The 13809-nt window shown below is 41.1% G+C and overlaps 1 protein-coding gene across 9 annotated transcripts in view; it reads left to right on the forward strand.

Moving 5' to 3' along the window:
* LOC113519393 (twitchin) overlaps positions 1-13809 on the forward strand; it is a 143987-nt gene that overhangs the window by 87768 nt on the left and 42410 nt on the right. For all 9 annotated transcript variants that reach the window (XM_052896992.1, XM_052896998.1, XM_052896995.1 and 6 more), the window contains 11 exons: positions 330-525; positions 1210-1428; positions 1792-1993; positions 2443-2587; positions 3356-3487; positions 3973-4186; positions 4863-5016; positions 5739-5975; positions 6919-7133; positions 7905-8124; positions 8524-13512. In XM_052896992.1, the coding sequence (XP_052752952.1) occupies positions 330-525; positions 1210-1428; positions 1792-1993; positions 2443-2587; positions 3356-3487; positions 3973-4186; positions 4863-5016; positions 5739-5975; positions 6919-7133; positions 7905-8124; positions 8524-13512 (6923 nt within the window). The remainder of the gene's footprint in view (positions 1-329; positions 526-1209; positions 1429-1791; positions 1994-2442; positions 2588-3355; positions 3488-3972; positions 4187-4862; positions 5017-5738; positions 5976-6918; positions 7134-7904; positions 8125-8523; positions 13513-13809) is intronic.

A 13809-nucleotide genomic window follows, 5' to 3' on the forward strand; every position in this document is an offset into this window, starting at 1 on the left:
CTATTTTTTTCCGCTTACGCAATGAATAAAAAAAAGTTAAATAATATTTCTCAAACTACTTGTTAATTTTCATTTAAATTAAGCAAATTCAGTTTTAGAAAGCTGGGTTGCAATAATAATGAGTATAAATCTGTACTAATATCATACAGAAGAAAAATTTGTCAAACTCAAAAACTGTTCAACCGATTTTAATAATTCTTTCACCTATAGAAAGCTACATTAGTGAGTAACATAAGCTATATAGCTCTACCCATGGAAACAGGGACGGATTGATAGTAAGCAATAAACATGGCTAGATTATAAAATTAAAAAATAAAATTCATTAACAGCGGTACCAGACGCACCATCAGCACCAGTGCCTGATGACTGGTCAGCCAACCATGTGGACCTCAAATGGGAGCCGCCAATATCAGACGGAGGCTCTCCCATCATTGGTTATATCATTGAGAAGAAGGACAAGTACAGCCCGTTGTGGGAGAAAGCTGTAGAGACACATACTCCAACGCCTACTGCTACAGTTAATGGGTATGTAGCAAATTCAGAAATATGTTTTGTGTACATTTATTAAACTTCGAATAATATGTCTTTTGAGTATCTTGCAAAAGAGATTAAAATAAGTAAAACCAGTTAGTTTGATTAAAAAATTGAAATTATTAAATCGATTTTCATGCAATTTCTATGGGACCAATCTGATAGTATACCTTTTTAGATAAAAAAGAATTTTTCAAAATGGTTTGTAACTGACGGAGTTATGGGGTAATAAACATAAAAAATACAACCGAATTGAGAACATGCTCCTTTTTTGAAGTCGGTTGTAAAAACAATGCCATAGACTCTATAGTACTGTTTTTTTGTCTATTGCATAGACAATCGAATACTTTGTAACACCCATTGTATGTTTTTGCATTGCCTTTCCTAAAGGATAAGCTGTTACCCCCCATATTCGGTGATTTCATATATCTCTCTAGTAAGTCAGTAACACAGCTATACAAGTATAGCTACTCAATAGCAGGAATACGAGTAGTATGGAGAAAGATACTTTTATGATAAGAGTTAAAAATATTAGTATATGTGATTTCATATCTTTATTGGCTCCATTAGACAACCCTGTGGTACACCAGTAAATTTTTCCTTTTTACAATTTTATACGATCTAAAATGAGTGAAATAGATTATAATCATAGTAAAATATATCAACTCTTACTAACAGGTTGATCGAAGGTAATGAGTACCAGTTCCGCGTGATAGCAATTAACAAAGCGGGACAGAGTAAACCGTCGGAAGCCAGCAAGAACTTCGTGGCGAAGCCGCGGTTCCTCGCCCCCAAAATCGACAGGAGACACCTCCGAGATGTCACCATCTCGGCTGGCTCTACGCTCAAGCTGGAAGCCGCTATTACTGGCGAACCTGCACCAGCTGTTGAATGGAGGTGAGTTTTGGTCCTTTTTTATCCGACTACCAGAGAAAAGAAAGTATATGTATATTATATATGCAAAAGCGCCAAATTACTCAGCGGGCTATGGAGAGGGCTATGCTTGGAGTCTCTTTGTGTGATAGAACCCGAAACGAGGATATCCGCATAAGAATCAAAGTAACCGACATAGCCTGAAGGATAAGCAAGCTGAAGTGGCTATGGGCTGGTCACATAGCTGGAAGGACCGAAAACCGATGGGGAAGAAAGGTTCCATATTTCAAAAAAAATCCAAGTATAAACACTGCTTGCTTTAAAAAGTTGACAACATCAACGACGATTTATTATTTGTTACAAATTTACCATTTTTGTTCACCTCAGATACCAGAACATGCCACTCCGACCATCCAAAGCAGTCAGCATCGATAGTCCGGATTACTTCACTAAGCTGGTAGTGCGGCCGGTGCGGCGCGACGATACCGGCGAGTACACCGTCACCGCGGTCAACTCGAGCGGTAGAGACGCCGTCACGATCAACGTGGTCGTCACCGATAAACCGAACAAACCTGAGGGACCACTACAGGTATGTCTACGAATAAGTTTATCTGATAAATAGGCTTTTTATGGACTTCTTGAAATGATTCATGCAATCTGAAGTTCCATCCCAATTATCAGGATGAGTGGCGCTCTTCTACTGCGTTTTTCAAGGCACTTTCTTCCACGCACAACCATTCTTTGGTATCAACATCCAGCAGCAATATTTCCGAACCGATACGACATCATAACCTTTAAGAAAAGAGCATATTCCTTTTTAAAAAGCCGGCAGCACACCTGCAATACCTTTGGTCTTGTGGGTGATCATGAGCGACGGTAGTCACTTACCATCAGGTGAACCGCAAGCTGATTTGCCTCCTGTATTATAAAAAAATACAACAAATTATTTCGTTATTTTAGTTTATGAATCCGGAATTTTTCTTTTTTTTTTTTTTAATTTAATGCCTTTTTTAAAACTTGATATTGCTATCATTTCAGATCTCAGACGTACACAAAGATGGTGCGACACTGAAGTGGAAGCGTCCGAAAGACGATGGTGGAGCACCCATCGAGTACTACCAGATTGACAAACTCGACACCGAGACCGGCTGCTGGGTGCCCTGCGCACGGTCTGACGAGCCCAGTGAGTTTAATTAATATAAAAGCAATTTAAAGCATATTTTCTATCATAAAAAGCTTTTACAACATTAGATATGACGACGACATAAACCGTTAATTGCCTACTGCCACAGACCTCCCCCTTGAGGGGGAGGTCTGTGACATTAACAACCGCAGTTAGGCTTTGGTGATGTTTTAAGAGGGTCGCTGCTGCCCATTCCTCGACTATTAAATTCCCTTAGTCGTCTCTTACGACACCTGCAGTAAAGGAAGGAGTGGCCTATTCTATGTTGGATCCATATAGCACATTAAATACGTAAAGCCTGAAAATAAGTCCATCATGGATCCATCATGTGACTATATAAATACCTATTTACTTTATTATGTAATGGTCACATGTAATAAAATAATTGTGTTAGATTTATTAAAGGTATTTCATAGGGCATTTATTCGTCCTTGAAGCAGTTATATTTGCATGGCCGTGTTTCGGTTTGTAGGATAAGATATGGCAGTAAATTTACAGGGTACAGAGGAATGACACCTGAGTCCTCAGAAATGGTACTGAATGGGGTTATCATGGACGAAAAAGTATACTCTGTTATGTTCGTGGTACTGCTCATGTCAATAGATAACGTTTACCAGTTTCCATCAGGTGGGCTGTCAGCTTGTTTGCCATTCTAAGTTGCATAAAAAAGGGCACTTTTTTAGGGTCAATTTTGAAGTTATTAGTACATGTTAATAAATTAGTAAGAAACATAATTTTTTTTATTTTTGTGCCCCAATTATATTACAGAGTGCGATGTGACCGGCCTGACTCCGGGCAAGGAGTACAAGTTCCGTGTATCAGCTGTCAACTCGGAGGGTGAATCTGAACCCCTTATCTCGGAGGGAACTATCGTGGCAAAGAATCCATTCGACGAGCCTGGTCAGTTTTATGACTATCTTTATAATTGTGTTTTTTTTTTTTAGATACGATTTTTGTTAATATTTAATTTAATCTATTCATAGTCAAGCTTAGTTTTTTATAGGATTAGCAGTAATAATTAACTCTTATGTTAGGTCTTGCTATCACTTTTAAGGAAACGAGGTAAGACCAAACCCTAACACATCTTGAAATAATAAAAAATATGTATATTTTATGAAGATATTTTTAGTTATAAAAATTAAAAATAATAATATAGCCATAAAAATGTGGCTCCTATTTAGTCTTTTTAATAATTTGAGAATAAAAAATAATGAAAAAGCAATACTTAATTACTGATAGTTACTGGAGTTTATTTTCTGTTTTTTTTTTTTTTAGTGAAAAACTTGGATTTTTTTACGTGAGACAACTCTGTCCTTACACAAGCAATAATAGCAATAAAAACAATAAGACATTCTCACTAAATATACAACAAATGATTGTTACAGGCGCGCCTGGCACGCCGAGCGTGACCGACTGGGATAAGGACCACGTGGACCTCAAGTGGAGCCCGCCCACCAACGACGGTGGCGCCCCCATCGAGGGCTACATCGTCGAGAAGAAGGACAAGTTTGGCAACTGGGAGAAGGCGCTCGAGGTGCCCGCCGACAAGACCACTTGTACGGTACCTGATCTCATCGAAGGACAGACTTATGAGTTCAGGTGGGATATTTTATCAAATTAGATAAGATACATTTCTTAATATGATTCTACTGATATATATTAAAAAAGGATTGAATTTAAAATTAAAACAATCATTAGTTTTTTTATTAATAATTTCCTATCAAAATCTCGATTTCAATTAATGAAGGCTCTTGAAAAAGTACTCATTAAATTTACAAGGTCGGCAGCATGCGCACGCTGTACCTCTGGTGTTTATATATATATATATATATATATATATATATATATATATATATATATTGTAAAGGTGGTATATTGTAAATGTGTATATATATATATATATATATATATATTGCCACCTTTACAATACATATTTAAAAAACAATACTGCCAGTGTTGAATGAATATTGTATTAATAATTATTTCAATATTTATATGGCATACACTCTACAAGGTAAAGGAATTTGAGAATCTTAATGTACTTTTGATACTGATCATCCACAGACACTATTATTCTAATTCACGTAGACCAAATGCCGAAATAGAATTAATTTATATATTATTTGTATCCAGTACACACATAACAACAAAAATAAACACAAAAAAAAAAGAAAAAAGATACAAAATGCAACAAAAACTGAAATATTGTTTGTTTACTGCACAATCTTTTAAATCAATCTTGGGTTAAAATTATCTCGGTAATTGTTACATGTAGAGTACGCGCGGTGAACAAGGCGGGACCGGGCGACCCCAGCGATAGCACGCATCCGATTATCGCTAAACCCAGAAACCTCGCACCCAAGATCGACAGGACCAACCTCATCGACATCAAGATCAAGGTCGGACAGAAGTTCGGATTCGATGTCAAGGTCAGTTCACATATTTACTCATATTCTAATAAAATACTACCAATTATCTATGTTCTCACACGTGATATATGTTTTATTAATCTAAATTACATATGAAATATATAGAACAATTGTTATAATAGTTATATAGTAAAACCGTGTGGTCCCGGCATAGAATAGGCCACCCCTTCCTTTTCCGTGGGTGTCGTAAGAGGCGACTAAGGGAGGTCCAAGGATGGGCAGCAGCGTCCCCCTAAAATATCTCCAAAGTTCAATTGTGGTTGCCAATCCGCGTGCCAAGCGTGGCAAATACTGGCAAACCTCCCCAAGGGGGAGGCTTATGTCCAGCAGTGGACGATTAAGGGCTGATTTGATGAAACATATACTGGTTTTTTTTTATGGGTGAAAATGGTGTGGTAACCCTCCTGCGCTAACGGGATACGCTGGCGCTCCGCCAGCGTATCCCGTTCGCGTATCCAGTGAAGGGTGATAGATGAGAATGAAAACAGGCCAGTTAGCCTATCATGATGAATTCATCAGGAATTAACCATGATAGTTTCCAGGGAGAACCGCGAGGAGGTCGACCTGGTTGGGTATATTACTAGCAATAAGATTCTAAGTCTTCATTACTAACAATCCCTTTCCCCCCAACATATACCGGTTACGCGGTCAAAGTTAGAGGTAAAAGTTAGTTTAATATAAATTGATAAAAGTCTGAAATACAACCTATTATTCATAAACAGGTCACAGGTGAACCAATGCCCGAGACAAAGTGGTTCCTCGCCAAGAAGGAGGTGAAGTCGGGCGGCGATATGAAGGTGCAGCATTCGGACTACAACACGAAGCTGAACTGCAAGGCGGCGACACGCGCGGACAGCGGCCGCTACACTATTACCGCGGAGAACATCAACGGGAAGGACGTGGCCGAGGTGGAGGTGATCGTGCTCAGCGTGCCCAGCCCGCCTGGAGGACCGCTCAAGGTATTTTTTTTTTATTTTATTTTATACAAAAATCCACAGCTCTTCAAAATAACATACGTGCTAAGTCTCTTATGAATACAGTCAATAACGGATTTTATTTATACAAACATTTCTTATTAGATATGACCTCCTTTCAATCAGTTAATGCTTTTATGTAAATAGTTTACGTTGCTAGGTATATTTTTTATTTGGAGAATTGTACTTATTTAATACCTCCGCGTACCTCCTTGGGAATACGTATCTTTTTAATTTTAAAATTATTTAAATATAAAACTTTAGATCTCCCATAATTAGTTTATTTTGTCATTTTCAACTGACTTTAAAAGAAGAAGGTATTCACTTCGGTTGTATTTTTTTTTTATGTTTGTTACCTCATAACACTGTAAATTTTAAACCAAACAAAGGATATAGTTACAGATTAGTTTTATAGAAATGTTGTCAAAATCGGTGCAGTAGTTAAAATTTTAAAATTGAAGTAATTGGTTTTATCACAATTAAAGTCGGTTTTTGTTTCATTTTTCAAATTAAAATATTAGCACAAAAAAATATAACTTCTACAATAGATTTATGATTAGGTTACTTTTTATACTAAATCAAAGGTCATTCAAACCTCTTCAGATGTTCGTTACTCAATTACGCTTAACCTGCTGAATAAACTAAAATTAATTTATATATATACAGGTCATATCATGGATTAACATAATCATTTTTTACATCTAGACAAAGCTGTGGGCTAAAACTAGTTTATATTGTAGATTTTATCTGTACTAGTATTATAAAGAGCAAAGATTTGTTTGTTTAATTGTAATAGATAAACTCAAAAACTACTTGACTGATTTTAAAATTTCTTTGACCTATAAAAAGCTACATTGTCAGCGACTAACGTAGATTATATTAAAGCTGGACTAGATATCTAGTTACTTAATACTTTACTGTACTCCAGGTCTCAGACGTGCACGCGAACGGCGCGAAACTCTCGTGGAACCCGCCAGCGGACGACGGCGGCCAGCCTGTCGAGAAGTACATAGTAGAACGCATGGACGAAGCCACCGGCCGCTGGGTGCAGGCCGGCGAAACCGACGGCCCGCAGACCAGCCTCGCCGTCGACGGACTGCAGCCCGGACACAAGTACAAGTTCAGAGTGCGGGCGGTCAACAGGTTAGTTGGTGTCCACTGCTGCTAGGCCTAGAGCTCGAGTATTGAACTGTTCAAATATCGAATTTGAGAAATCCTTTGAATCAAAAATTGAAAACACTATTTTGACTTTATAGTGACCAAAAATGGTCACTTATACACATAAAAAAAATTTTACCCTACTATCCAATGAAAGTCCTGTTCAGATGTTAGTTGACAATTTTTTATATGTCAAACAAGCTGATGGTTAACGTGATGGAAACTAGTAACTATTGCCTAATAGTTTTAAACATCAAAATACACTGTAATGCTTATAGTGTACCTCAGGAGTTTTCATCCCTAAGATATAGGCACAATAGGCTCTGAATCCTGTATTTTTACTTCTACTGTACCCCATTCCTTAAGACCCAAAACATCCCTGAAAACATAACTGCTTCATAGCAGAAACAGGGAAGAAAAGAGATATATAGAGATAATGCATACGTCTGGGGGGAAAGGAACTGTTAGAAATAAAGTTTGACAGCCCCATTGCTAGCAATATGCTTTATTAGGTTGACTTCCGCGTGATTCCCCCTGGAAACCATCGTGAACAATTCCTGTTGAATTCGTCACGATGGGCTAACGGACCTGCTTCATCCTCACTTATCATCCTTCACTGGTGCCCCGCCGGTGTATACCGATAGCGCAGATGGGGTTACCATTCCATCATCACCCATTAAAAAAAATGCATACGTCTTTTGTACAAAGTATGTACCTTGTGGTGAACATATTTATTAAAACATTAACCTTTTGCAGACAAGGCAAATCAGAGCCACTCACAACACCGCACGCGACCGAAGCCAAGAATCCATTCGACGTGGCAGGCAAGCCTGGCACTCCCAAGATCAAGGACTTCGACAAGGACTTTGTGGAACTGGAATGGACCCGGCCAGAAAGCGATGGTGGTGCCCCTATCACGGGATATGTTATCGAAAAGAAGGATAGATTCGCACCTGACTGGGAAGAGTGCGCCCAGGTAGGTTACGTATTAGTAAATTTGTAAGATTTAGTCGGAAATTTACCAAGGTTAAGATGGCATCTTTTTGTATCAATTAAATATTAATGCAAAAGATGAATTGGCTGGAAACCAGCGCTATGCGGCTGTACACATTGCATTAGGACACTTACAGCATCAGCTGTGCTAGTTCCTTTTGCTTAATATAAAACACTTCTTATATATAATATTTCTGTATTTTCTGTTGTAATGTATGTATGTACTTTTCTGACAATAAATATTTTCTACTTTATTCTAAATGGAACCAAAATTTCAGTTTGTCGTTTTTTGTATGAAGTGTTTTTAATATTATATATAATGATTGAAGAAGGTTCTGTTGCCTGTATATAAATTCACATACATTTTATTTTCTTTCATCAGATTGAAGGGGATGTAACATCTGGAAAAGTACCGGATCTGATCGAAGGCAATACATACGAGTTTAGAGTCCGCGCCGTAAATAAGGCCGGTCCTGGAGTACCCAGCGATGGCACAGCGCCCCACCTGGCACGCCCCAAAAATCTACCTCCCAAGATCGACAGGAACTTCATGTTCGACATCAAGGTTAAAGCGGGACAAAACTTCGAACTCGATGTGCCAGTGGCCGGTGAGCCAACCCCGACTAAGGAATGGCAGCACGGCGATAACATTGTTATCAATACTGACAGGATCAAATTAGTTAATGACGCTCATTCCACTAAGTTCCGCGTTATCGACGCTAAGAGAGCTGATTCAGGAAATTACACGCTCAAAGCTAAGAATATCAACGGCACTGACACAGCCACAGTTAAAGTACTTGTCCTTGATGTGCCACTACCACCTGAAGGTCCACTTCGAGCTGATGATATCACCAAGTCCGGCTGCACACTTCGCTGGAGGCCACCCAAAGATGACGGTGGCAGTGAAATCACCCACTACGTTGTTGAAAAAATGGACCAGGAGAACATGCGCTGGATACCTGCTGGTGATGTCCAAGCCTGCAGTATTAGGATTGATCATCTCATCGAAGGCCATGATTACAACTTCCGTGTTCGCGCAGTCAACAAACAAGGAGAATCTCAGCCCCTAGTCGGACACGAACCCGTCACCGCTAAAGATCCTTACGGAACACCGGACAAACCCGGCACTCCAGTTGTCAAAGACTGGGACAAGGATCATATGGATTTAGAATGGGTACCGCCGAAAAAGGATGGTGGTTCTCCAGTTACCGGCTACATTATCGAAGCAAAGAAAAAATACGGACCCTGGGAAGTTGCTGCAACAGTACCAGGAAACCAGACGACAGCCACTGTCCCCGGACTACAAGAGGGAGAGGAGTATGAATTCAGAGTTATCGCAGTTAATAAGGCAGGAAATGGTGAGCCGAGCGATGCCTCTACGCCACAAGTTGCGAAGGCACGCTTCTGTGCGCCGCACTTTGACAAGATGCTGCTTGCTGACAAGACTGTCAAAGCAGGACAAAGAATACAATATGAGATACCTATCGAGGCATCACCGAAGCCAACTGTTGAATGGCAAATTAACGGCAAAGTCGTTCAACCATCAGACCGTATCGACATTCAAATATTGCATAACAGGGTTGTCCTAGACATTCCATTCTCCGTTCGTGCTGACGGAGGCGTTTACAAACTGACCCTGAAAAATGATCTCGGCGTTTGTTCAGCGAGTGCTCAAGTTACCGTCCTCGATAAGCCCTCAAGACCAGAGAAGCCTCTCGTGGTCTCTGATGTCACTAAAGAATCCTGCTCCCTTTCATGGAGGATTCCTCTCGATGATGGCGGATCACCGATCTTACATTATGTTATCGAAAAGATGGACTTGTCTCGTGGTACATGGTCTGATGCTGGTATGAGCACATTCCTATCCCATCAAGTAACCAGGTTAATACATATGAAAGAATATCTATTCAGAGTTAGCGCTGTCAATGCAATTGGTCAATCTGAACCGTTAGAATTAGACCGCGCAATCGTAGCGAAGAACGAGTTCGATGAACCGTCACCACCAGGTAAACCTGAAGCTACAGACTGGAGCAAAGATCACGTGGACTTACAATGGACTACACCTAAATCTGATGGTGGATCTCCTATCACTGGCTATATCGTACAGAAGAAAGAAAAGGGCAGCCCATACTGGGTAAATGCTGTCCATGTACCACCTAATAAGAATAAGGCGACTGTACCAGATCTAATTGAAGGTCAAGATTATGAATTCCGTGTAATAGCTGTTAACCAGGCTGGACAGTCTGAACCTAGTGAACCTTCAGATATTATCACAGCTAAGGACAGATTTGTGGCGCCAAAGATCATTACGCCACTCAAAGAGATCCGCATTAAGGCTGGTCTTATCTTCCACTTGGATGTTAACTTTATCGGCGAACCTACTCCCGAAGTTAACTGGACATGCGATGGCAAACCCGTTCTTACAAACGAGAGGACGACAGTGACATCTGTTGGACATCACACTATTATACACACTGTGAACTGCAAACGTTCAGATGCTGGCAAATACCATCTTTCATTAAAGAACGATTCTGGCTCTGATGAGGGCAGCTTTGACCTTATCGTGTTAGATGTTCCTGGACCACCACAGCCTCCATTCACGTACGAAGAAATTACAGCACAGTCGGTAACGTTATCATGGAAACCACCAAAGGATAATGGTGGTAGTGAACTGACTGCCTATGTAATTGAAAAGAGAGATCTTACTCATGGAGGCGGCTGGGTACCAGCTGTAACATACATTAACCCGAAATATAACCACGCAACTGTGCCCAGGCTTCAAGAAGGTACACAGTACGAGTTTAGAGTGTCCGCTGAGAACTTGCAGGGTCGTTCCGAGCCATTGGTAACTGACAAACCAGTCATCGCGAAGAACCAATACACGGTGCCTGGTAAACCTGGTAAACCAGAACTTGTATCTGCTGATAAGGATCACATCCAAATCAAATGGTCTTCACCCATCTCTAACGGCGGGTCAAATATTATTGGTTATGACGTTGAAAGAAGAGATAAGGCTACTGGCCGGTGGGTTAAATTGAACAAAGAACCGGTTAGATTCAATGAATACAACGATGACAGAGTACAGGATGGACATCAGTATGAATATAGAGTATCAGCTGTTAACGCTGCTGGCCCTGGCCAACCATCAGATCCATCGAATGTATTCATCGCAAGACCAATGAAAGAAAAGCCAAAACTTTCATTAGACCACCTGATTGGACGTAAGATTAAGGTCCGTGCTGGTGAGCCAATCAACATTAACATTCCAATTACTGGTGCTCCAACGCCTACTGTTACTTGGTCTAAGGGAACAATACCTCTACCACCGTCCAATAGGATTTCAACAGAAACAAAGATGGATGAAACCAAATTTAGCATCGAGAGGTCTACTAGAGATGATGCTGGCAAATATACTGTTACTGCCAGTAATGAGTATGGCAAAGACTCTGCTGACATTGAAGTCATCGTTGTCGATAAACCTGGTCCACCCAAAGGACCTCTTGTCGGCACTCCAGTTACACATGATGCTATAAGTCTCACTTGGCATCCACCTACAGATGATGGCGGCAGTGAAATTACTGGATATGTTGTGGAAGTAGCAGAATTTGGTGTCAACGACTGGCGAACAGTTGCTGGTTTTTGTCCGAAATGCTCATTTACTGTTAAGAATTTGACTGAGGGTAAGAAATACGTATTTAGAGTACGCGCTGAAAACTTATACGGCGTCTCAGAACCACTAGAAAGCAAGCCTATTGTTGCTAAATCACCATTTGACCCACCAGACGCGCCAGATACACCAAAGATTACTGGATACAGCGCAAACAGCTGCTCTCTCGAATGGCAGCCACCAGCTAACTGCGGTGGCAAGCCCATTACAGGATATTATGTCGAGAAGAGAGAGCGCGGTGGCGACTGGGTGAAAGTCAACAACTATCCAACGCCAAATACCTGCTACACAGTTCCAGACCTCCGTGAAGGCAACCGTTACGAATTCCGCGTAATTGCTGTCAACGAAGCTGGCCCTGGTAAACCTAGTAAGCCTACAGAACCAATTACAGCAGAAACACAGCGTCTTAAGCCGAGTGCACCTGAAGCACCTAAGCCCGATAGAATCACAAAGGATTCTGTCACATTGTCATGGAGACCACCGAAGAGCGATGGCGGATCTAAAATCAAGGGATACATCATCCAACAGAAAGGCAAGGGTGATAAAGATTGGAAGGACGTCAATGATGTCCCTATACCAAGCCTTGTACATACGGTACCTAAGCTCAAAGAAGGCGCAGAATATCAGTTTAGAATCATTGCAGTCAATGATGTTGGAAGATCAGATCCAAGCAAACCAACCTCAGATATCACCATTGCTGAACAGCCCAACAAACCTTGTATGGACCTTGGTGGAGTCAGAGACATCACAGTACGAGCTGGAGAGGACTTCTCCATCCATGTCCCATACACTGGCTTCCCACAACCGACAGCATCATGGTTTGCTGACGATAACTTGCTTGATGTGGAAAGAGATCCAAGAATATTCCAGAAAATTACTCCAGAATCCGCATCGCTTGTTGTCAAGGACGCCAAGCGCTCTGACGGAGGACAGTACCGCTTACAATTACGCAATCCTTCAGGCTACGATACGGCCACAATCAACGTCCGTGTTCTTGACAGGCCTGGCAAACCAGAGAATCTGCGCGCTGACGAATTCGAAGGCGAAGCGCTCACGTTATACTGGAACCCACCAAAAGACAACGGTGGCGGTGAAATCACCAACTACGTGGTTGAGAAACGCGAAGCTCGCACGCCCAACTGGACTAAGGTATCCGGTTATGTCACCACTCCGTTCTTGCGGGTGAAGAACTTAACCGTCGGCAGGGACTATGAGTTTAGGGTGATGGCGGAGAACCAATATGGTCAATCTGACCCGGCACAGACCACAGAGCCTATCAAGGCGAGACATCCATTCGATCCTCCTGGCCCTCCGGGAGTGCCGCGCTCCGTCGAGACTTCCGAGTCTACTATTACGATCACGTGGACGAAGCCACGTCACGACGGCGGCTCTCCTATCACTGGTTACGTAGTCGAAAAGAGATTGATTACCGAAGACAAATGGACCAAAGCATCTCACGCACACATTCCAGACACCACATACAAAGTTAGTGGATTGATTGAGAACCATGAGTACGAGTTCAGAGTGGCAGCGATTAACGCAGCTGGCCAGGGACCGTGGTCGCAGAGCTCGGACGCTATCCGTGCGTGTGCACCGCCCAACTCACCGCGCATCACCAGCGACCTCAGTCTGCGCGACATTACCGTCATTGCTGGTGAAGAGATCAAGATCACTGTGCCCTTCACCGGCAACCCGAGACCAAAGGTAAGTAATGGCAATCAATTGTATGTTCTTTTGTAAAACGATAAGGTATATTTTATGAAAATTTATTTGCGTAGAAAGTTGGTGGCTAATAGGAATAATTAAATAATAAAAAAAACTTCCTTAACCCAAATAATGAGGTAAAAACATAGCTATGATTATAATCTGTATAGTGTAAAGCTGTCTTGATTATACATTTAATAATTCGCTTTGTATGAACCGTATATAGTTCGTTTTAATATTTCGTGTTGTTTACGCATATTTAAATTCACGATCGAAAAATTTGCGGGTTACTGGAAG

The sequence above is a fragment of the Galleria mellonella genome, unplaced genomic scaffold (assembly GCF_026898425.1).
Source record: "Galleria mellonella isolate WM207_F2 unplaced genomic scaffold, CSIRO_AGI_GalMel_v1 utg352, whole genome shotgun sequence".
NCBI lineage: Eukaryota > Metazoa > Arthropoda > Insecta > Lepidoptera > Pyralidae > Galleria > Galleria mellonella.